This window comes from Salmo salar, chromosome 29 (genome assembly GCF_965601325.2).
Source record: "Salmo salar chromosome 29, fSalSal1, whole genome shotgun sequence".
Classification (NCBI taxonomy): Eukaryota; Metazoa; Chordata; class Actinopteri; order Salmoniformes; family Salmonidae; genus Salmo; species Salmo salar.
The window spans coordinates 17201330-17226877 of record NC_138319.1 but is presented as its reverse complement, the minus strand read 5'-3'; the positions used below and the strand labels follow the sequence as shown (position 1 = coordinate 17226877).

At 45.7% G+C, this 25548-nt stretch overlaps 1 protein-coding gene across 4 annotated transcripts in view; it reads left to right on the top strand.

The window, feature by feature from the left end:
• Window positions 1–22958, top strand: part of arhgap21a (Rho GTPase activating protein 21a) — a 103235-nt gene extending 80277 nt beyond the window's left edge. The window contains exons 8-26 of one of the 4 annotated variants that reach the window (XM_082970710.1): window positions 202–225; window positions 1587–3606; window positions 9114–9260; window positions 9449–9542; window positions 12115–12148; window positions 13185–13307; window positions 13773–14072; window positions 14561–14625; window positions 14747–14895; window positions 15104–15246; window positions 15486–15644; window positions 15825–15903; window positions 16265–16338; window positions 16419–16508; window positions 16677–16802; window positions 16962–17003; window positions 17126–17231; window positions 19416–19447; window positions 20111–22958. In XM_082970710.1, the coding sequence (XP_082826836.1) occupies window positions 202–225; window positions 1587–3606; window positions 9114–9260; window positions 9449–9542; window positions 12115–12148; window positions 13185–13307; window positions 13773–14072; window positions 14561–14625; window positions 14747–14895; window positions 15104–15246; window positions 15486–15644; window positions 15825–15903; window positions 16265–16338; window positions 16419–16508; window positions 16677–16802; window positions 16962–17003; window positions 17126–17231; window positions 19416–19447; window positions 20111–21784 (5481 nt within the window). In that variant the 3' untranslated portion in view covers window positions 21785–22958. Of the gene's footprint in view, window positions 1–201; window positions 226–1586; window positions 3607–9113; window positions 9261–9448; window positions 9543–12114; window positions 12149–13184; window positions 13308–13772; window positions 14073–14560; window positions 14626–14746; window positions 14896–15103; window positions 15247–15485; window positions 15645–15824; window positions 15904–16264; window positions 16339–16418; window positions 16509–16676; window positions 16803–16961; window positions 17004–17125; window positions 17268–19415; window positions 19448–20110 lie in introns of all 4 variants that reach the window. The other 3 variants (XM_014180994.3, XM_082970711.1, XM_082970709.1) reach the window with 3 other exon arrangements.
• Window positions 22959–25548: the final 2590 nt, after the last annotated feature.

Here is a 25548-nt window from a genome sequence, read left to right as displayed (position 1 = left end):
TGACTTTTCTCCTATCCGTTCCTGCTCCCGTCGTCTTTTTTCGCTGTTCTTCTCTTGCCCTCTGCCTTTCTGTGGTGCATTCATTCAGCGACCGTAGCCATGACAGCTCCAGCCTCTGTTTCTCTATTGCACATCTTTACTCCTCTTTCTCCCCTCTCCTTCTTCTCTCCTCCTGTCTGCCTCTAACCTGTCGGCTGGCAGTTTTCCAGGGATATCACTGCTCTGGTAAGAAGGGAAACTTACGAACTCCTTGTTTTTCTTTTTTGTATGTCATTTCTTCCCATGTGTCAATGTGGTTTCAGACCTTTTTTAAAGCTGGTATCAACAGTGTAATGATTGTCAATAAGTGTAATATTTTTGTGCCTTTCCTTAGCTAAAACCGTGTCATCTCTACCTAATTTTGTATTGTGTCAATAGAACCTTGTACCTTTTTAATCCCTGGTGAATTTTCTATTACAAAAGGGGTCTCTGCACACAAAGTTAGAGAACCCCTGTTTTAGAGCATGCTAAATATCGACAGGAAAGGTGTTGTCGTTTCCCCATTCAAATTCCTATGTCTCCCGCTCTCTGCTCACATCAGAGAGAAAAGCTTGTAAGTTAAGCTCTGAGTCAGTAATAATATAAAATATGCCATTTATCAGACACTTTTATCCAATGCAACTTAGTCATGCATGCATATATTTTAAATATGAGTGGTCCCAGGAATCAAACCCACTATCCTGGCGTAGCAAGCGCCAAAGCGCTTTGATCTACCAGCTGAGCTACAGATGACCAGAACATTTTTTTTTTTTGACAGCATCACTTGACTTATGCAAATCTGGAGTTAGGGGCGGGGGCAGCAGACATGCTGGAGTCACTGTATAAACGTAACCCGACACCACAGATAGAGCACTCATCGATTTAAAGTCCAGCTCTTGCTTTCCCTTCAGTGAATTCTCACACTACAAGGATGGGGAGATACATTAAATACCTGAGTCAATACACATCTCTGAACTGAGGACTTTTTGTAGATTGAAATCCAGCTCTTACCAGGCTTTATCCTGGGCCCTGGTGTCGGGCCTGCTTTTTTTCCTCTCACTCTCCCCTTTTTCGCTCTCTCCTTGACACATCTGTTGCTTTTTCCGGCGCTTTCCGTTGGAAGAGGTCATCTGACCCAAACACACGCTCCCAGTGTCTCTTCAGGATTCAGGCTCCGCCGGGGTGGGGAAGGGCTGGTTGTTGACTTTGGCCAAGAGAGCAATACTGTGTTATCTTTTAGTCAAATGTCTTTGATGGTTTTTATAACATGTACATACAGTCTGTGTGTTCAATTGTTTATCTGTCATTTACTGTGTACTGAAATTTATCGTCCTTACAAAATAATTTGGAGGAGTATATGGGTCATGTTTTTCTTTGCCATTCATCATATGCTTTTTTTCTGGTCATTGTGCTGTAGCGTAGCTGTTTCTTTATGGGCATGGCGGAAAACTTAAGCAGTACCCAGAGGATCGCTTCAGTTTGGTGCAATGGCACACTACAAAGGTTTTATGTGACCTATTTTTGTCCTATACAGTTGAAGAGACATAATGTCCCATAATCTCTTGCAGGCCTATTCCCAAGATGCATACCTCAAAGGGAACGAGGCATACAGCGGAAACGCCCTGCACATCCCGGAGCCTCCTCCCATATGCTACCCGAGGATAGAGCCTAAAGCCCCAGGGATGGCCCAGGCCCTGGACCTATCCCCCTCCACAGAGGCCTCCCGGAGCGGCAGGCCGGCACAGGCAGGGACAGGGAGACAGGGTACCTCCACGGCAGGCCACACAGACATGGGCTACCGGTTGGAGATCCCTGTACCCCCTTCTCCTCCCCCGCAGTCCCCTAAAACCCAGACGGTGGTTTGTGTGTGCAACGAGAGTGTGAGGACAGTGGTGGTGCCGCCTGACCCAGTAGCGGATCGGGGGCCCCGTTGTGTGTCTCGGGCTGGCCCCAGCCATAGGACCGATGAGAACCGTTTCGGAAGTCCCCTGGGCCTCTCAACCAGGCCTAGAATCCTCGTGACCCCTGGCCCCCCTGGAGGGTCACAGCTACAGTATACCCCCATCCCCACCCGGCCCACAGAGTCCTCAGTCTTCTCCCTCTCTGGCTCTAGGCCTTCCCCAATCTACCCTGACAAACACCACCTCACCCCTTCCCCGCAAACCACGGTGGCCGACACCTTACCCTCCCCCACCATGCCCAACCACTACACCCCCTCACCCTCCTCCCCTGCCACGTCCACCTCCCCTCACCAGAACATCGACTGGCGCAACTACACCACCTACAAGGACTACATCGACGCCAAGCGGCTGCACACCTATGGCTGCCGCACCATCCAGGAGCGTCTAGACAGCCTGCGGGCGGCGGCCAACCCCAATGCCGCTTACGCACTGCAGCCTGGCCCTCCCAGTGCCAGCGCCTCCTCCCAGCGAGGCCTCGGGGGGTCCCAGATTAGACGCAGGAGCACGTCCCACGACCGGGGATCCTACCAGGGGGCCACTGTGGCTCCATTGCGCAGTGCCTCCCAGGAGAGGCTAGGTGGGGGAGGGCCTGAGAGGACAGCCATGCCCAGGGACTGGCCCCGGAGTGCCTCCCAGGATGCCCTACCCTCCTCAGCCCTCATGGGAGTGGCCAAGCCCCGGGCACGCTCCTGCGACTACCTGGGCCGGCAGGGCGAGCCAGCGGCAATGGTATCTACAGAGAGGGGAGTGGGAGGGTACAGCAGGGCAGAGCTGGAGGATAGCCTGCTACTATACAGGGGTGAGGAGGCCAGAGCCAGCAGACACGGGGCAGTGCTGAAACAACTACCCCAGCCTCACAGGACCAGCCTTACAGGCATGCCCACCGCTGCCCCTATGTTCACTAAAGGTACGATGGAGCCGTTGCTCCCCTCTAGGACAGACAGCCTTGCACAGACAGCCCTCAGTAGGCCCTCGCGGTTGCCTGTTAAAAACTCCACCTCGGATCCTTCGCCACTCTCCTTACCTTCTACCCGGGGCCCCGGGAACAGCAGTGCTATGGACCTGCTCAAAGACCAAAGAGCCGTGGTGGTGGGTAACCACCTGGGATACTCTTCCTCGCCCCTGCAGCAGCTACAGCTCCGGGGGCGTGCAGACAGCCTGAGGGAGGAGAGCGGGAGGGATGTGGGGCTGGGTGCCAGGTCCTCCTCCTGCTCCGGCCCCTCCAAAGTCCCTGTTCAGAGACAGCAGGCCATCTCTTCCTCTACCTCCACTTCCTCCTCCACTGTTAACAGTACTGTGACCCTCAGGTCAAAGGTCCCCGCCCTGGTGCGGACTAGCGGGAAGCCGTTGGAGGGCGTAGAAGGGCCGGACGCCACAGTGGTGGTCCTGAGAAGGGATAAGAACTCGGGACCCCAGCCCATCCGCCACCCCTCCTACATCCTGGCTGTAAACGACACCGACTTGGAGACTCCAATGGAAGTGGGGACTCTAGCAGCTAAGAGGGGATCGGGGGGCTGGCTATGCAACGACATCCAGCGAGACGTGACCATGAGAAGGCTGGGAGAGCAGCACAAGGCCTCGTGCGCCAGCAACCTGGACGACTCGCTTGACTCCATCCCCTTCATCGGTAAGGAACACGTTTCTGTTCTCACTCTCTCGACTCCTTTGTTACCATAGCAACTCCTTACATAGAGAGAAAGTCCTGGGAAGGGGTTTGTGTCAAGCATCAACTTTAATTAGGTAACACATTTATAACACACTGTAACTCTTAGTATCAGGAGTTCCTGTTGCTCTGGTTTCGGCTTGCTTGAGGAGAGCGAGGGAGAATGTGTTTTGTGTGGGCGTGTGTAGACCGATTCGCTTAATGTGCCTGGTAGAGAATGTAATATCTCTTGGGTGGGGAGGTTATACAAGGGTTTTGATGTTATCAGTTTCTGCCCTCAAGTCTTAACAGGTGGAAATTGTCATGCATAAAAAGTCCTGATGCTCAGACTAGCTGCTGTCAGAAATGTCCTCAACATCACTCAAGCAGGTTAATGTTTGTCATGAATCTTGCCCTGGATGCAGAACTGAGCATTTTCTTCTAGATAGGCCAGCTGCAAAGTCACAATTTGGCTATAATATTTAGAAAAAATGTATGAAAACAACAATGAGCTTTTTTGTCTTCATTTAAGGTTAGGGTTAGGCATTAAGGTTAGCACTGTGGTTAGGGTTAAGTTAAAAATAATATTGAATGACTGTGGCTGTGCCAGTTAGTGACTACTCTGCAGAACTGCCTCCATGCCAAAAGATGCCAACCTGCATCTCTCAATGTCAACATAGCTAATATGGTGAGTTGTCAGTTATTGCTCTAGTGCAACTTCTTTACGCTGTAAAAATGGTTTCCTTGGTGCTATACAGTGAAAGAGTTTGGATAGAGTATATCACCAATGTACGTATTGATAGATGTAGTTGGCCTATAACAGCTTTCGGTGGCAGGGGTTTATTGGCTGTTTGAACAGAGCTGGATTTGTTGTTGAGGTATGTCGTAATGCTTGGTCAGGACAGGACAAGTCTATGTGAAATGGGGAAATTGAATAACGTGCATTACATTTTTATTTTGATATTATTAGTATTGATACATTACCATTTTAATTTAGCAGATATGTTGAAAGTGTTGGTCAGCTAGGTATATCCCCGTGTTAAGTTCTATGCCTTAACAAAACATCTAACAAAAGAAGAGTACATTCATCGTTGCAAGTATGCTTAAATACACCAATAGCAACAAATACCCTGTCTTCATTTAAAAAAGTAGCCGTTACTCAGTCCAACAATTACCATTCAAACCAACTGTCCAACAACTGCTGTGCATTGTGTGTCTGGCAGATTAGTACTTTTTTACTGAGAACAAGACAGAACATACTATATGGTTCAGTACATGCAAATGTCCCGTTCCTGCTTGTGGTTTCCTAGAGCAAATGTGTTTCAAATGCATTGCGCTGATGTTAGGAGTATCTTAAGCGTTTGCAATTAGGACTGCGCTTTTCAACTGTCAGATCGGAATGGAACTCTTAATTTATCTGTTGTTTTTTTGGTAGACTTATTATCATGTATTTGATGGTGTGGGTTTTTTAAGTTAGATTTGATGCGCTCTGAGTTTACGTGCCAATAGTTTCATTGACATGACATGAGCCATCATCCACCAATCAGGGCACCTTTTACTCAGACACCAGTGGCCTGGAACCCACATGGGTTAATAATATCCTCTTACACACACACACACCCCTTTGCATACTCTCTCCCACACACACCTACACACAATCAAACACTCACAGCACCTCATAAGCTTCAGTCTGCTTCATACATAAATCAGCAGCTTACCTGTGTAGTGGTCGCATGCTACGAACCATCAAACAGGCAAAGCATCAATACAGGGCTAAGATTGAATCATACTACACCGGCTCCGACACTTGTCAGATGTGGCAGGGCTTGCAAACTATTACAGCCTACAAAGGGAAGCACAGCCGCGAGCTGCCCAGTGACACGAGCCTACCAGACGAGCTAAATCACTTCTATTCTCGCTTCGAGGCAAGCAACACTGAGGCATTCATGAGAGCATCAGCTGTTCCGGACGACTGTGTGATCACGCTCTCCGTAGCCGACGTGAGTTAGACCTTTAAACAGGTCAACATTCACAAGGCTGCGGGGCCAGATGGATTACCAGGACGTGTGCTCCGGGCATGTGCTGACCAACTGGCAGGTGTCTTCACTGACATTTTCAACATGTTCCTGATTGAGTCTGTAATACCAACATGTTTCAAGCAGACCACCATAGTCCCTGTGCCCAAGAACACAAAGGCAACCTGCCTAAATGACTACAGACCCGTAGCACTCACGTCTGTAGCCATGAAGTGCTTTGAAAGGCTGGTAATGGCTCACATCAACACCATTATTCCAGAAACCTTAGACCCACTCCAATTTGCATACCGCCCAAACAGATCCACAGATGATGCAATCTCTATTGCACTCCACACTGCCCTTTCCCACCTGGACAAAAGGAACACTTATGTGAGAATGCTATTCATTGACTACAGCTCAGCGTTCAACACCATAGTACCCTCAAAGATCATCACTAAGCTAAGGAACCTGGGACTAAACACCTCCCTCTGCAACTGGATCCTGGATTTCCTGACGGGCCGCCCCCAGGTGGTGGGGGTAGGTAGCAACACATCTGCCACGCTGATCCTCAACACTGGAGCTCCCCAGGGGTGCGTGCTCATTCCCCTCCTGTACTCCCTGTTCACCCACGACTGCATGGCCAGGCACGACTCCAACACCAACATTAAGTTCGCTGACGACACAACAGGGGTAGGCCTGATCACCGACAACAACGAGACAGCCTATAGGGAGGAGGTCAGAGACCTGGCCGGGTGGTATCAGAATAGCAACCTATCCCTCAACGTAACCAAGACTAAGGAGATGATTGTGGACTACAGGAAAAGGAACACCAAGCACATCCCCATTCTCATCAACGGTGCTGTAGTGGAGCAGGTTGAGAGCTTCAAATTCCTTGGTGTCCACATCAACAACAAATTAGAATGGTCCAAACACACCAAGACAGTCGTGTAAAGGGCACGACAAACCCTATTCCCCCTCAGGAAACTAAAAAGATTTGGCATGGGTCCTGAGATCCTCAAAAGGTTTTACAGCTGCAACATCGAGAGCATCCTGACCGGTTGCATCACTGCCTGGTACGGCAATTGCTCGGCCTCCGACCGCAAGGCACTTCAGAGGGTAGTGCGTACAGCCCAGTACATCACTGGGGCAAAGCTGCGTGCCATCCAGGACCTCTACACCAGGCGGTGTCAGAGGAAAGCCCTGAAAATTGTCAAAGACCCCAGCCACCCCAGTCGTAGACTGTTCTCTCTACTACCGCATGGCAAGCGGTACCGGAGTGCCAAGTCTAGGACAAAAAGGCTTCTCAACAGTTTTTACCCCCAAGCCATAAGACTCCTGAACAGGTAACCAAATGGTTACCCGGACTATTTGTATTGTGTGCCCCCCCCCCAACCCTTATTTTACGCTGCTGCTACTCTCTGTTTATCTTATATGCATAGTCACTTTAACTATACTTTCATGTACATACTACCTCAATTGGGCCGACCAACCAGTGCTCCCACACATTGGCTAACCGGGCTATCTGCATTGTGTCCCACCACCCGCCAATCCCTCTTTTTACGCTACTGCTACTCTCTGTTCATCATATATGCATAGTCACTTTAACCATATCTACATGTACATACTACCTCAATAAGCCTGACTAACCGGTGTCTGTATATAGCCTTGCTACTCTTATTTTCAAATGTCTTTTTACTGTTTTATTTCTTTACTTACCTACACACACACACCCCTTTTCTTTCTTTCGCGCTATTGGTTAGAGCCTGTAAGTAAGCATTTCACTGTAAGGTCTACACCTGTTGTATTCGGCGCACGTGACAAATAAACTTTGATTTGATATTTAAGCAATAAGGCCCGTGGGGGTGTGGGGTATGGTCAATATACCACGGCGAAAAGCTGTTCTTACGCACAACGCAATGCGGAGTGCCTGGATACAGCCCTTAGCCGTGGTATATTGGCCATATACCACAAACCCCCGAGGTGCCTTGTTGCTATTATAAACTGGTTACCAACATAATTATAGCAGTAAAAAGAAATGTTTTGTCATACCCGTGGTCTGATATACCACGGCTTTGAGCCAATCAGCCTTCAAGGCTCGAACCACCCAGTTTATAATGTATAGTATTAGCTGAGCAACAATGTTTGCGCCATCACTCACAGCCGTAATGCTCTGTTTTGGGTAGTCTTACATTTCGACAGCTGTTCCATTTTAAACTTGATGGCTTGAACTGACAACACGAGGCGTTTCAAGTACATGTGTCGAACAACGCTGTTTGTTGCTGTTTTCACAAACACATGAAATAGGGAACATCTGTCCCGATTTGGCAGCCGTATCATGGGAACGATCTGTGAGGTTATGTTGGGGAATTTCACTGTAACAATCTCTGCAGCCGAAGAAACAGGTCAGATGTTTCATGTTAATGTGCACTATTAAATGTGAAATGTTTTGCTTAGGCACACATAGGAATGTAAGCTTTCGCATTACTCGGGTCTATGTTTTATTTTCCTTCTAATAAAATATTTGGCTGACATATTGGCTGATTGTACTCTGGTTTGGGTTGAACCAGTTAACAAAGAGTTATACAAGAATATTATACGGATGATACAGATACATCTGTGAAGCACTTTGTTTTTGACGGCAGGTAGCCTAGTGGTTAAGAGCATTGGGCCAACAACGAAAAGGTCTCTGGTTCGAATCCCCGCACCAACTAAGTGAAAAAATCTGTCTGTGCCCTTGAGCAAGGCTCTTAACCCTAAATCTACCTTAAGTCGCTCTGGATAAGAACGTCTGCTAAATTATGCAAATGTACAAATGCATTATAATTAAATGCTTTTGGTAGTGATACATTTCTGTGTGCCCTGCTAGTATTCATGGCACTCTCCTTATCATTGCCAGACACTTCCATCCTGTACCTTGCGTCACCGGCTGCCTGGGACAGTTTGGCAAAGGCAGGGTTACTCACTGTGCTCGGTAACGTTATGACTTGCCTGGGTGTAGCCTGCACCTTGGTTATATCTGCTTACCTGATCAGACTGACAACGGTGATGAAACGGCAGCTCACTTTCCCTTCCTGTCTGTTTGTTGATTGTGGCAGGTGTGGACTGGGTTATCTCTTGTGGCCATGCTGACTCCATGAATAAGCCTGGCTGTCTCTGAATGTGTCATGTTGTCTCATAACCAGACTTTGTGTGTTTAGCTGTGTATGCCTATATTTCACCATCATGGCATTTGTGTTTTATTGCAGTCTGTAAATTAGCCTCAAACGGAGATAGCATAGACTGGTTCAGAATGAGTTTCACTCAGTCCTGAGACTGTCTTTGTGCCACAGTAGACTTAATTAGAGTGATGTTAAGTATCAGACAGCCTACTTTTACTGGGATTTATAATTTAGCTATTTTCACTCAATGTTTTTTGGGAGTAGAACAGGAATAGTGTCTACCCTTGTTTAACTTTGGTTTTCCTCACTTCGTTTCCAGATGAGCCGTCCAGTCCAAGTATTGATCATGACACCAGTCACATTCCCGCTTCAGCTGTGATATCTGTTACTCCAATCGTCGCCACCATCCCACCCAGCCCTACCTCTCCATCTCCTCTTATTCGACGACAGCGGTCACATGACCACGGTAAGGTTAACCCCTTTTTTAACTAACTGTGCAGCTACTGGCAGCAACAATATATATGCATGCTTTAAGAATAGTGTGTTAGAATGAGTTGATGGCTGAATTTGAATACTTGATCCACAAACAAGCTTGGGACACTTACAGCCTTGAGCTAGGACATTCCTATTGAAAGTTTGTTCTTCTTTTTAAAGATTCTCTTCGACTCACAACTATTGAATCGGATTCTGGTACCAAAACGGAGCGGTCCAAATCCTACGATGAGGGTCTGGATAACTACAGGGAAGGGTGAGTGTAATTTGGTCTAAAACGGTGGGCCAGTGCAATGTTATGTATAGTCTACACCCCCTTTGTAACACAATACATTGTGAAGAAAAATAAAGGGGGATTCAAATTGTTTTTTTGTTTTTTTTGTAATTGTCAACGATCTACACAACACTCTGTCAGTGCAAGAAGAATTCTAACATTTTGTAAAGATGAATGAAAAATAAAACCCTTGATTAGATAAGTATTCACCCACCTGAGTCAATACATGTTAGAATCAGCTTTGGCAGCGAATACAGCTGTGAGTCTTCTTGGGTAAGTCTCATAAGAGCTTTTCACACCTGTATTGTGCAATATTTGCCCATTTTATTATTTTCAAAATTCTTCTGTCGAGGTGTTGGGGATCATGACTAGACAGTAATAATCATTTCTTGCCGTAGAATTTCAAGCAGATTTAAGTCAAAATTGTAACTTGGCCACTCAGGAACATTCACTGTCTTGGTAAGCAACTCCAGTGTTGATTTGGCTTTGTGTTGTAGGTTATTGTCTTGCTGAAAGGTGAATTCCTTTCTCACTGTCTGGTGTAAAACAGACTGAAGCAGGTTGTCCTCCAGGATTTTGCCTGTGCTAAGCTCCGTTTCTTTTCGTCTTGAAAACTCCCCAGTCTTTGCCTATGTCAAGCATACCCATACCATGATGCAGCCACCACCATGCTTGAAAATAAGGAGGCATGTGTTGTTTTGGAGTTGCCCCAAACATAAGGCTTTGCGTTTAGGCCAAAAAGTGTGTTCCTTTGCCGAGTCACTACAATGTTGATGATCCATCCTCAGTTTTCTCCCATCACAGCTATTGAACTCTGTAGCTGTTTTAAAATCACCAATGGCTTCATAGTGACATCCCTAAGCAGTTTCATTCCTGTCCTGCAGCTCAGTTAAGGACAACTTCATCTTTGATGTGTCTGGGTGGTTTAATACGTAATCCACGGCATAATTATTAACTTGACCATGCTCAAAGATGTATTCAATCTATGATTTGTTATTGTTACCCATCTACTGATCACTGCCCAACTTTATGAGGCTTTTGAAAAGCTCCCTGGTCTTTGTAGTGGAATCTGTTCTTGAAGTAGTACTTGACTGAGGGACCTTACAGATGTTGTATGTGTGAGGGACAGAGGAATGTTTCATGAGCTGAAATAAAATATCCCAGAAATATTCCATATGCTCACAAAGCTTATTTCTCTCAAATTTTGGCCACACATTTGTTTACATCCATGTTAGTGAGCTTTTCTCTTTTTCCAATATAATTCATCCACCTGACAGGTGTGGCATATCAAGAAGCTGATTAAACCGTATGATCATTACACAGGTGTACCTTGTGCTGGAGACAGTAAAAGGACACTCTTAAATGTGCAGTTTTGTCACACAACACAATTCCACAGATGTCTCAAAATTTGAGTGAGCATGCAATTGGCATCCTGACTGCAGGAATGTTCACCAGAGCTGTTGCCAGAGAATTTAATGTTCATTTCTCCACTATAAGCCGCATCTGTCGTTACAGAGGATTTGGTAGTACATCCAACTGGCCTCACAACCGTAGACCATGTGTATGGGGTTGTGTGGGTGAGCGGTTTGCTTATGTCAACGTTGTGAACAGAGTGCCCCATGGTGGCGGTGGGGTTATGGTATTGGCGGGTATAAGCTATGGACAACGAACACAATTGAATTTTATTGATGGCAATTTGAATGCACAGAGATACCGTGACGAGATCCTGAGGCCTTTGTCGTGCCATTCATCCACCGCCTCACCTCATGTTTCAGCATGATAATGCACGGCCCCATGTCGCAAGGATCTGTACACAATTCCTGGAAGCTGAAAATGGCCTGCATAGTCACCAGATATGTCACCCATTGGAGCATGTTTGGGATGCTCTGGATTGACGTGTATGACAGCGTGTTCCAGTTCCCCCCCCCCAAATATCCAGAAACTTCGCACAGCCAATGAAAAGGAGTGGGACTACATTCCACAGGCCACAATCAACAGCCTGATCAACTCTATTTGAAGGAGGTGTCGCGCTGCACGAGGCAAATGGTGGTCACACCAGATACTGGCTGGATTTCTGATCCACGCCCCCACCCCTTTTTTTTTAAGGTATCTGTGACCAACAGATGCATATATGTTTTCAGTCATGTGAAATCCATAGATTAGGGCCTAATGAATTTATTTCAGTTGACTGATTTCCTTATATGAACTGTAACTCAGTAAAATCTTTCAAATATAACTTGTGATTTGTTAAGCCGAGATGTACTTCTGAACAAATGTAGGGGGTGAATACTTATGCAACGACTATATTTTAGTTATAAATAATTCGTTAATTTGGAGAAAGAAATTGTAATTTTCTTTTCACTTTGACGCTATGGAGTATTTTGTGTAGGTCAATGACAAAAAATAGCAATTAAATCTATTTCAATCCCACTTTGTAACGCAACAAAATGTGAAGGGGGTGTATAATTTCTATAGGCACTGTACATTTTAGTCATTTTCGTTAGACTAACTTGTGATTAATCTTTCTATTTTCATATTTCTATGTTCCTTGTAGGAGGCAAATACCTGGTCTAAAGGGCCTTAGGAAGGTGAGTCCAACCTCAACACAGTAATATCAATATTAGGTTACATTTGGATAGTCCAGATTTTCCATTTGTAGATGCTCTATAGAGGGTCATACTATCAACAACTGCTTGCTAAGGATACACTTGGGTTAAGAATAAGGGTTAGGGTTGGTGCTAGGGTTACTGTATAGTTAGTTGAAATGTTACTGATAGTCTGTAGAGCATCTACAGATGTACTATCCAGATAAAATATTACCCAATATCAGCCCACATAACAACAAACTGTAATAGGGAGTATGGACGAACCCTCTGGTCACTTTCCACAGAAATGATGTGCCTACTGGCTATCAGACTTGACTGCATCATTATAGTTTGTTTTACCTGCATATCCTGCCCAGAGGTTCACAGCCTGAAGATAAGAGTCACTCCTCTGAACTGTTAGCATTGATGTTAGTCAGTAGCGGTTGTAAAATGGATAATGAGTGAGACTATAAAACCAAATGAGCTCTAAAGACCCAGTCTGGATGCCAACCTCGCTATTTCTGTCTGTCTGCTCACTGGAATGGAGCATAATGTCAGATTCTGGGGCCATATAATAGAAGTCAGGCAAGGGTCATCCAATCAGCGAACTGTCCATTGGAGGGACTCCACATGATCCGTCCTCATTATCCAGCTTGCTGTCTGGCCCCAGCAGCAGACTGTCTGGCCCCCAGAGGCAGACTGTCTGGCCCCCAGAGGCAGACTGTCTGGCCCCCAGAGGCAGACTGTCTGGCCCCCAGAGGCAGACTGTCTGGCCCCCAGAGGCAGACTGTCTGGCCCCCAGAGGCAGACTGTCTGGCCCCCAGAGGCAGACTGTCTGGCCCCCAGAGGCAGACTGTCTGGCCCCCAGAGGCAGACTGTCTGGCCCCCAGAGGCAGACTGTCTGGCCCCCAGAGGCAGACTGTCTGGCCCCCAGAGGCAGACTGATTAGCAGCTTACAAAGCCAAGCACTGTACACCATGTTGCAGTATTGTGTATGTATGAGATTGTAGAGGTAACTCGTGTGTTTGTTGTGTTAAAGGCGACGGTGGACAGGTCTTCAGAAGATTCTGGATCCAGGAGAGATTCCTCATCAGATATCTTCAGTGATGCTTCCAAGGAGGGCATGCTCCACTTCCGACAGATCAACACGGACAAGAGCAAGGTGTGTGTACAGTGCTATCCACACTCCACACACAAAGGGGGTCAAGGCAGTCAGTTATCTTACCTGTGACATGGTTTAGAAAGAGTGGTGGATAATCCTGTTTCTCTGGTAGATATTTAGTACAGTAATGTTGGTTTTTGTGTGCATTGCACTTGTCAGACCAGTTTGGCTTTGACCTAAATGTGTTTGAGATTCCTGACTCTGTCATGTTTGCCTTGATGAAATGACTCCACTCTAGTGGGTTACACTGGACATGATGGCAGCTCATACTTCCTTGGAGAACCATTTTAGATGAGATTCATCAAGGATGTGGAGATACTTAATGTGCAATGCCAGTGTCAAATTATAAGAGGGGACCATGTCTTTTTCAGTGCCTGTCTACTTCTGTTTTATGTGTCTGACATACATTTCTCATACTTGTCATTAAGTAATATCATTGTTTGTGCCTCTCCTCTCTCTCTGCAGCGTGTGGGTGGGGGAATGCGCCCCTGGAAACAGATGTACGCAGTGCTGCGAGGCCACTTCCTCTGCCTATATAAGGACAAAAAGGAGGGACAGGCTCATGCCAACTCCCAGGTGGAGGACGAGCCCCAGCCAATCAGCATCAAGGCCTGTCTGATTGACATCTCCTACAGCGACACGAAACGCAAGAACGTGCTGCGGCTGACCACGTCGGACTGTGAGTACCTGTTCCAGGCAGAGGACAGAGAAGATATGCTGGCCTGGATCAGAGTCATACAGGAGAACAGCAACCTGGACGAGGAGGTGAGACACACACACCATACAGGAGATGAATTCCTATCAAATTCTCCAGGATTGACAGAAATGTGGGGCAAAGTGAAATCAAACCCTTTCTGTGTTGGTAGAAAACACAAGGTCAACCTCATGGATGGTCAATACTTCATTAATTACACAAATGTAGATCAAGTATACTTTGTCACTAACCCTCCCTTGATAAGGATCAGCAAACAGTGATTGGCTACGGGTCCTAGGTCACATAATACACACACATGACCCGTCCCTGGTCTACCTTAAAATAGGCTAACTTTACCACAGGATTTACCTCCCTTCTATTAGAAACCGAAGCTCTTCTTTCCCCTACATTAAGACCACTATGGTACTATTGTATATTTCTTTGGCTTTACCTATGCCAACTGATAGCAGTGGGTTATGCAAAGGGGAGGGGAGTCATATTGCATCTGATGAGTTAACATTGTCTGCTGTCTTTTCTTCTGCCTTTTTTCTTGTTTTAGAACGCAGCCTTTACCAGCCGTGACCTCATCAGCCGAAAGATCAAGGAGTACAACACCTTGATGAGGTAAGCAGGGCGGACCACAGAGAGAGAGAAAGTCTCTGCAGTACAGAGGGAGATTGAGACCTGTGTGGACGGCTCCTATTGGACGTCAGACATCAAAACGTTTTGTTTGTGTATGACCCAGCCCGACAGGCAGTAAGAACGAACCGTCGCCCAAACCGTCACGCCAGTCGCTGAGCATCAGACAGACGCTACTGGGAGGGAAGGGGGAGACCAAATCTCTAAGTCCACACTTACCCAAAGCAGAGCAGGAGAGGAAAAACATGCACAAAGGTAAGAGCCAGAGGATTAAAATGTTCGCTTAGCTCTCAACTCATTTACTTGAGTATTGTGAATGTCTGATTTGATTTTGAGCATGGCTTTGAATATTCCATTGCTTTTTGCTCCATAAATACTGTACAGTGTGTGTGTGTGTGTGTGTGTGTGTGTGTGTGTTGGTGCTCGTGAGACTGTCCTCATGTTTCGTGTGTTAACCCTTCAGACGACACCAGTCCACCCAAGGACAAGGGGACGTGGAGGAAAGGTATCCCAGGGCTGATGAGGAAGCCCTTTGAGAGGAAGCCTTCTCCAGGCATCACTTTCGGGGTGAGACTGGACGACTGCCCCCCAGCTGTCACCAACAGGGTGAGATTCAACTCACACCTACACTACGTACTCTCTCCATCTCCTCTTTTTAAGCTACAGTTAATTGTTTCATTCATGTTTATTGGAATGGTTTATAAGAAAGTTCCATCTCAACACTGTCACACACCTTTCTGAGGGTGCTGCCATGGTAATTGACGAGTCCATGTTGTGTGTGTGTGTGTGTGTGTGTGTGTGTGTGTGTGTGTGTGTGTGTGTGTGTGTGTGTGTGTGTGGTGTAGTTTGTTCCCCTCATCGTGGAGGTGTGCTGTAACCTAGTGGAGGAGAGAGGGCTGGAGTACACAGGGATCTACAGAGTCCCAGGGAACAACGCAGCCATCTCCAACATGCAGGAGGAGCTCAACAACAAAGGCATGAACGACATCGACATCCAGGATGACGTGAGTGACTCAACCCAGCACATGATGCCATTTTCACTCCCTCTCTCCAGCTGTCTTTGGCCCATCCTCTTTCTTTATGTAGGCTCTGCTCTCTCTGTTTATCTCTCCTCTCTTCACTCAACTTTTCCATGGTCTTTTCTTATCTCATCTAAAGTCACTTTTTTTACCTGCCTTTGACAGAAATGGAGGGATCTGAATGTGATCAGCAGTTTACTTAAATCCTTTTTCCGGAAACTTCCAGAGCCTCTGTTTACCAACGGTAAGAATATTCAAGGAGTCCCACCAATAGCCTATTAGGAACAGCCTTCCATTAAGGCGGTGTTTCCCAAACTTGGTCCTGGGGACCCCAAGGGGTGCACGTTTAGTTTTTTTGCCCTATCATTACATTGCTGATTCAAATAATGAACTCAAGCTTTGATGATTTGAATCAGCTGTGTAGTGCACCCCTTGGGGTCCCCAGGACCGAGTTTGGGAAATGCTGGATTAAGGGGTCACTATGCCACCTAGTGGCTGAGTGTGAAACCTACACTTAATTACATTCTGTTTAGTGTTCACTTTCATAACACCAAGACCCTTTGTCTTCTGTAAAAACCAATGTCTGTTTCATTTGTGCCCTGTAGAGAAGTATGCAGACTTCATAGAGGCCAACAGGACAGTGGACCCAGTGGAAAGACTGAAATTGTTGAAGAGGATGGTGGGTTCATGTGACATTCATTGTGAACTTAACTGACATTATTGCATGGTGACTTATACTTAACCTACTTCTCACTGCAGCTTCACGAGTTGCCAGATCATCACTATGAGACCCTCAAGTTCCTCTCGGCTCATCTGAAAACAGTGGCTGACAACTCTGATAAAAATAAGGTATTGTAAATTTCCATCTTGAATAGTGGCTGGCAGTCCTCACTTTCAGCTTAGAGAACCTGTGATTGTAGTGTGTGTGTGTGTGTGTGTGTGTGTGTGTGTGTGTGGTGTGTGTGGGAGCGTCTGCTAAATGACTTAAATGTAATGTAAATGTATCCTGTGTGTTAGATGGAACCTAGGAACCTGGCCATCGTGTTTGGTCCCACTCTGGTGCGCACTTCAGAGGACAACATGACCCACATGGTCACCCACATGCCCGACCAGTACAAGATCGTAGAGACTCTCATTCAGCATGTGAGTCCCACTTACCACCTTAATTGCAGACACAGGTGGACTGTTTGTGCATAGTCTGGATATCAAACCATTTCTACTTGAACTCATTTGAGAAATGTATCACAAAAGTGATTGTGAATCCCCTAAAGATAAAGCTCCCTTTCCTTTGCTCCCTTCTAGTACAACTGGTTTTTCACAGAGGAAGGCAGTGGGGAGCCAGTGGTGGGTACAGGCACATTGCTGCCCTCAGTGTGACTTCTGTTATTCCTGTCCTATTTGCTATGATTATATATATATTTTTTTAACTTGTAGAGTGTTCACCTTGTTGCCTGACTTCGTTTCAGACAATGGCCCGATATGAGAATGCGGTGGAGTCTCAGCCTGTGCCCAACATCGACCACCTGCTCAACAACATCGGCCGCACGGCCTCCACGCAGGGGGAAGTCTCAGGTAACGTGTTCCCTGGACCAGACCGACTCTGTGGTGGTGGGTCAACCTTTTACTACTTTTCCCTGCTAACCACTGTCTCTGTCACTGGTGAGACCAATGTCTTTTAGTCTAGCAGCGTGCAAGGTTCAGTGTAATTAAGTCTGGTGTCGATTGTTGATGGATAGTGCTGCTTTCTTCCTAAGAGATCCTTCTTTGCCTCATTTGCTGTACCATAAGATAGAAATGTCCATGCCTCGTCATGACTCAAAAAGACTGTTGGTTTGCGAGGGCAAATTATTCTTGCCTCTTCTCCATGACGCAAAGGAGTAGGGTCAAAATAATTTGTCTGATCTGTACATTTTGCTTTCTTAGATTTTCCTTCCTTGGTTTCCAATTTTCAGCTACATTTCTTTGCCTCAAAATGACGAGTTTCTTTAACTTTCTTTTACAATACCTCCATCTTTAGTGTTTTTATTCAAACTCCACTTGGCTGTCAGTTTTTCCTCCTCCTGTTATTAATCCTGCCTCCTGTTGCACTAACACGGCATGTTCTCTCCCAAAGACTACACGAGAAAAAAAAGCAACAGGTGAACTCTGATCCCTCTGTCTCTAGTGTCGCTCTGTCGGGTGTCCTAAAGGATTTCCCAGCATTCACACATACTGATCTTGACACAGGCCAGGTGGGAGGAGTCTATCACACCATGATGTCACTGATGGCCTCTCTAATGTCCGTGATGGACAGCTGGAACTGTAGGAAGAAGGAGGATTGTTGCCCCCAGTGTAGCTGTCTAGTCTGCAGAAACCCTCGTTTCTTGTAAGCTCGAGAAAACCGTCGTAAGAAAAACATGATGAAACCGTTTGACAAAGGAAATGTGAAAGGGAAGCAGAGCAGCGGCCATATGGTACTGGACATCCGGTGGTGTCCGTTTTGTATCTGAGTATACCTAACACAGACCGGTGATACTGTCTGAAAGGCTCTCCACTGTCTCTCCTCACTGTCTCGCAAGCTTCTCGCAACAGGAGAGATAGCATGGTATGGTCCCCAGGTTTCTACCTACCCAGTCAATGTGCACTTGCATACTGTGCCACCATCTGTCTTCAAGGGGTGTGTAGGGGGGCTTGGCTATGTTAAAAAAAATAAAGTATAGTCAGTCAAAGATCAATACAAGATCAACTAGGCAGCAGTGGATAAATCTTTTCCTCGCTGGCATTCTTTTTCATGTAGTGTCCTCTCTGTTCATAGCTAGCCCCTCTGTGACCCCCTCTCATGTCTTAGCCTCATGGTTCATTCCATGGTTGTCGTCACCATGTCACTGTTGTCATGGCAATATATGCCGCCGTACTTTTCATTCAGTCCATCCCCCCCTCGGCTCAACTAGACTGAATATACTCTCTTTTTGTTAGCCTCTAACTGAAGCCATAAGACTTATCACACACCATTACACTACTCTTCCTTAGAACCATAATCCTATCTGTTTGTTGAGTCAGTAGTTATTATGGTAATACAAGAGTAATTACATGTTAAAGTCTCCTCAATGAAGTAGAATTCATCACTAGTCAGATGTGCTAGGTTTGTCATTTGACCATTAATTCAGGCAAAAACAAGAGATTGTGCTAGAGCTCTTTTGATCAGTAATTGGAGGCTTTGGTTTGCTATATAGCGTAGACCACACAGAGGGAATCCATTGACTTCCTGCATGGCATATTACATATTTCATTGTTGTCTCATTGGCCTGCTGTTGTGAAATGCACCTTGGATATTTTTTGCCATTACCACAGTTTCACTCAGTATCCTGATATATTTGGGTATTATTGTTTTAGAAAAGTTGAAGGACTTACCTGACCCTAGCATCTTCTGTGCTCAGTGCTACTTATCTTTTATCCAGAATGACTTTCAGTTTTGAAAGAACACCCCACCCTGGTGGATGTGGATCTGAGTGTAACATAGTGCTCACTGCATGGCTTGCCGCCTCACGTTTCTGTCCTCCTTCTGTCCACTTACCTGCCAGGTTCTCTACATCAAGCACTGCGTCTTATCTGTGTTTACTATCCTCGTCATGGTTCTCTCTGTTTCTTCTCTCTCTCACTGGCTTTTTCATATTGCACTCTCGATGGATGTTGTCTTGTCTGGTTGTCCCACATATTGTTTGGAATAATTGATGGATAATCTAACATGTTCCTCTCTCCTCTCCCTGTTTCTTACAGATTCACCCACTAGTGACTCTGCTAAATCGAAGGTGAGTGTGTGCCCAGTGTCTGCTCTCTCCAGCTTAATGTAGTGTAGGGAGGAAAGAATTGGTTGGTGAGCAGAACAAAGGTCAGGTCACCAGGCTAGATCAAAGCACTGATTCCCACATGTGTGACAGTAGGCCAGGTGGAGTTTCGTCTGTGAATACTGAACACTAACAAAACAAACAAGCAACAGTATAAACACAGCCTTTCATGTCAAATATCAAACTATGTTGGGTCTTAACTTCACAAGTCTGTCCGATCTTTTCTGGGACATTTGTCTTCAACAAAAGGATCACTCACACCATAGACAGTGCAGGAACTGGTGCTTATCATTACTGCACTGCTGTCATCTGGCTGCTTCTCTCAGTTTTGACTCAGAACACATGAGTTCATGCAGAACATCAAGCTTCCCGTGCTGGGCTGCTTAAGTGCGCTGCTGTTACTGTGCTGTTGCTGAAAGGCTTGCATGGTTCAGTTGTAGTTGTCCTCCTGTCACTAATGTTCCTACTCTCTGTCCACCCTTTTGGTTTGTGGCATTTTCAGAGGAACAGGTGGAGTACTGCTTGGCCAAGAACTCAGGCAGGGGTTAGAGGGTTTTTCTGTGCGTTGTTCTCCCAAGGAGGGTTTCTGTGGTACAAGTTCTGACTTGTTTCTCTCCCTCTCTATAGGGTTCCTGGGGGTCCGGGAAGGACCAGTGCAGCCGCGAGCACCTAGTCTCCTCGATCTTTGCTGCAGCCAACCGCAAAAGAAAGAAGCCCAAGGACAAGCCGCAGCTTAGCAGCTCTGATGATGACCTAGACTCAGTGTTCCCTAAGAAGGAGCTCCCTGGCCAGAAGCAGAATCACAGAGGCCTGGAGGTGGAGCAAGGGATCAGTGTCAGCCCTGAAGCAAAAGAGCAAGCAAAAACAGGAGAGGAGAATGGGAGAGGTACTGAGTTCACGCCCAAAGGCAAAAAGGAGCATAGGAACTCTTTCTTTTTAAGGGAGAAGCCCTCGTCAAGGCAGTCCTCACCTGCCCCCTCACCCAAAAACTCTGGCTCCCCCAGACTCAGTTACCGCACAGCCCAGCTTGGAAAGCCCTCTTTTTCGGACACCCCGTCCCATCTGGATGAGCCTACTTCTGATCTGGGCACCATGAGCTCTGGGGCTTCCATGCCCAGGGCACGACCTAAGAAGTGGGTGTCAGGAGCTGCTGCTCCTGATCTATCAGTGGCTGGGGCGTCAGCTGGGGCAGAGGTGAGCTCCATCACCTCAGACTATTCCACCACCTCGTCCATCACCTTCCTGACTGCAGCAGATTCTAGCGCACTCAGTCCAGAGGTTCAGGGTGGGGACGAGGCAGATGACGAGCGCAGCGAGCTTATCAGTGAAGGCCGGCCCATGGAGACTGACAGCGAAAGCGACTTCCCTGTGTTCGCTACAGGGGGCGGCAATGTCCAAACCATGCCTGCCTTAGTGCAGAACCAGACTGGGCATGGGCCAGAAAAGCCTGATCCTGCAGCAGCTGACGGGAAGACGACTCCTAAACTGGAACCCCGTCGCCTCTTTCCCTCCCACAGGCTGATTGAATGTGACACACTCTCCAGGAGGCGGTCCCTGCGACAGAAGACAGATAGCGAGTCATCAGTAGAGGGTGGGACTGGCAGCGGGGAACGTGTCGAGGGCAGGTCGGAGTCAACACGACTGTCTCGTGTCTTGGAGGTGATGAAGAAGGGGCAGTCTACCGGCAGCCTCAACTCTTCCTCCCGCAGTGAGTCGGAGCGCCCTCCCGAGCCCGCATTGCACCTCAATATCACAGAAAGGCTCAAGTTCCGTCTGCGCACATCTGCTGATGACATGTTTGGCGTGGGTTCCCAAAAGAGCCGGTCTTCCCCGGAGACCCGCAGCAAGAAGAAAAACATCCGGCGTAGGCACACCATGGGGGGCCAGCGGGACTTTGCAGAACTGGCCGTCATCAACGACTGGAGGGAGCAAGGCGGGGTGGACCAGGCGGCTGAGCTGTCAGCCATGGACCGCCTCAAGCCAAAGTGCTCCTCTCAGGACTTCTCCATTCGGGACTGGATCGCCCGCGAGCGCTGTCGTGCCGGAGTGTCAGAGTTCAGCATAGACACCCCACCCAAAGTTGTCCCCGAGGGGAACAGGGCACAAGCCCAGAGTACCACCCCAGAGAGACCCTCTCCCTCTGGCTCCCCATGCCTTCAGCCCATGGTGGGGGAGCAAGTGAACGGAGGTGGGCCGCAAGGCAGAAACAAAGCCAGCCTCAACCTGGCGGCTGACGACGCGCACCCACACAAACTGTCAGGAGCACAAGTTGTCCGCTCGCGATTCTATCAGTATCTATGAAACAGCAAGGGTGTGTTGAGTGTACGAGAGTGAGTGCATGAGAGAAAGAGAGAACGGGTTTACGTTTGTATTTAGATTCCTTAGCAAGGGTTACTGCACTTTTTTTTTTACAAAATATATATTTTATATATACCTACTGTACATATGTGTATAGGCTCATAAGAAATGTAACTGGAGTGAAGTTAAAAGGGTTTGTGTGTAATCGCTTTAGTTGACTTGGTGTCTTATACTGGAACAGACATGAAAAATTCACTTCCATCCTTGTGCTCAAAACCCAGTCATAGAAGAATGTGACAAGAACATTCATAGGGGGTTTTGTGTGATCGACAGCACCCAAATCAATGGGACGTGAAAGCCTGGACTGTGGTGCATTAACTTGAGTAGTACTAAGGAATACATATCTAATTCTACAAGAGGTAGACATTTTCAATGTATATTCTTAATTATGTTGACTAACACATTTGCTTGTTAGAATTTTGTTTTTCATCTGTATGCTCATATTTCTGAGGGCTGCTTTCTGTGCTGTGTACTGTGGGAAGTTATTTTTTACAGTGCATCATAGCAGACAGATATTTGCTTGAGGGACAGAATTATAGTTGTTTTTATCAAATAAATAAAATGTAGTGCAATGTATGATAGATGCTTGGTACACTTGGTACACTGTACAATTCAAGTCCACATTTTTTCAAATCTTTAGTAATGTTTGATTCTTCATTAAAGAAAAAGTGCCTCTTGAATTGATTTCTGTGAATAGATAGGGTGCCATGTTTTATTCCACACTTGTAAACACAATATTTTGTTTAATTACTTAATTGTATCAAGGAAACACTTATTTTACTGTTTTAAAAAAGTAACATTGTGCAAAAATCCAAGCTTCCATTTCCAAGGCATTCCAGTCTTGTTTTTTGGGTCCTCACTTTTTTTTATTCGCTTCATGTGAATTTTAAATATTAAGTTCATAATTCAATGTATATATTTCATGTATATATCTTTTTTTCTTTGTATTTTTCAAGTGCAGTAAAAAAAGCATGGTTACTTATGACCTGGGAGAAATGTTCATATCTGAGAACTGCATGAAACAATGCTTCCTGGACAGTGAACATCTTGCCTGTTTGCAGCAAAACAAGGGTGCAACACCCTCAAGAAACACTGGAAATAAATCATCTGTATTTGATTCTGTTTGTCCTGTCCAGGTTGTTTTACTTTAGGCTTAGTTTTCCTGATTTGCAAAGGAAAGCCAATGGAGCACTATCCATGTGCAACCTTTTAATGTTTAGTTTGGATCAGTTGATTTGGGCTCATTTAATCCATGGTGCTGAAGACCTGTGCTACAGCGCAATATAAATGTAAAGGAAATGTTCATGGCAACTGCATTCACAGTAAGTGTTGCATACTGTATGTCGGCTCAATCGGAAATAACCTTTTGAATTTAAATCTCGCTACAGTGCAGACCTTCAGCGCTACTAGTTGAATCGAGCCATTAAATAGTTAATGGTCCACTGATATAGATGGTGAAAAGTGAAGTGCTGGCTAATATTTGTTTGGGGGAGCTTCCCTGATAATTCTGACATTGCAAGTAATATGAGCCTTGAGCTTGCTACTCAAGGAGTATAAGTGGTAATTAGTATGGCATTTATAAAAGTAATGGATGGGATTAGCAGCTGCTGTGTGTCATCGGTATTGCAGTCCAACCTCAACCACCAGAAAGCAGCTGACCAAAGCAGGCACGTGCACAGATAGGGCTCTACCAGATCACATGCCCGTTTGCCCTTCCAGTCTCCGTGGTGGTATTTATATACAGTGCCTTCAGAAAGTATTCACACCCTTTGACTTTTTCCATATTTTGTGTTACAGCTGGAATTTAAAATGTATTAAATGGAGATTTCTTTGTCACTGGCCTACACACAATGTCCCGTAATGTCAAAGTGGAATTATGTTTCTTGAAATTTTTACAAATAATAAGCTGAAGTGTCTTTATTCAGTTCCAAATACCGTAAATTCCGGATTATAAGCCGCAACTTTTTTCCCACGCTTTGAACCCCGCGGCTTAAACAATGACGCGGCTAATATATGGATTTTTCCCACTTTAAAAAAAAAATTCTCCCAAAAAACACATTCTGTGACGTGCTCAGTTTTTTGGCGGCATGAAGCTTTCATTAGACCAATGAAATTGCCGAACGGGTTAAGGTCAAACAACTTTTTTGTTTACTGTTTAGTTTACATCGAGCGCTCTCAAACTTCCCATCATTTTGTCACCCTCATCATGGCAAAGACACGGAGAAATGCATATGATGCAGCTTTCAAGTTGAAGGCGATTGATCTGGCTGTTGGAAAAGGAAATAGAGCTGCTGCACGGGAGCTTGGTCTTAATGAGTCAATAAGACGTTGGAAACAGCAGCGTGAGGAATTGACTCAGTGCAAAAAGACAACTAAAGCTTACTGCTAATTTTTTGTTACAAGTGTAACGGCTAGTTAGGAGAGGGATGGAACCTGCACTGTAACACAAGCCGTGTTTCAATGTACCGGTAGACACCTGCGACTTATGTTCAAAATATATTTTTTTTAATTCAGTGGGTGCGGCTTAATAGTCCGTAAATTACGGTAAGCAAATTTTTACTCCTGAACTTAAGTCACATGGAATCACTGTGTGCAACAATAGTCATTCAAAAATCATGTTAAATACCTCAACTATGTGTGGAGTACAGAGACATCTAAGGTTGGGCAGTGAATTTCAAACACAAAGACCAGGGAGGTATGCCAATGCCTCGGAAAGAAGGGCACCTATCGGTAGATTGGTAATAAAATAAAAAGCAGACATTGAATATACCTTTGAGCATGGTTATTAATTACACTTTGAATGGTGTGTCACTACAGGCATCGTAACTCAGTTGCCGGACAGGGATTTCACCATGAGACCAATGGGGACTTTAAAACAGTTGTATTTAAAAACATGTTTTCACTGTCATTATGGGGTATTGGTTGTAGATGGGTGAGAATTTTTTTAATCAATTTTGAATTCAGGATGTAATAAGGGGTGTGAAGGCACTGTATTTCTCAAACTACTGTCACCTGTTTTTTTCTAAACACTTTCCCTGGATGCCACTAGTCTTGCTCAACTAAATGATTGAGGTACATTTTAGAAAAGTTACATATCTAAGGAAGTCAGATCTATAAACTTTTTATGTACAGTACAAGTCAAAAGTACACTTCCCATTCCAGGGTTTCTTTTTTTACATTGTAGAATAGTGAAGATAAACTATGGAATCAAGTAGTAACCCCCCCACACAAAAAAAAAAAAAGTCTTAAACAATTCAAAGTAGCCACCCTTTGCTCACTCTTGGCATTTGAGGTAGTCACCTGGAATGCATTTAAATTAACAGGAGTGCCTTAATTTGTGGAATTTCTTTGATAAGTGTCCGAGAGATTTACATGAAACATCTGAAGTGTTTCTAAAATCCCTTATGGGAACAATGGTGGAAAAAACTGGAACCATTACCCTGTTTGATAGCTAGGCTGTATGGATATGACTACTGTGGGGCTCTATTTTGACTGGAATTGTGTTGGTCATTAAGGTGCAGCATTTATTTCAGTTAAGTAGTTGTGCAAAATACTTCACTCATTAGATTGTGCTGCTTTCCCCCCCTTGTAATTGCTCAACGAGTCTGACTTGCGTAAAAATAAAAAAAATTGGGGTGCCCTTTAAGTTTAAGCACAAAGGTCTGTGCAAGGCCCTGGACCAAAGGTACTGGATGAAGAGAACTTGT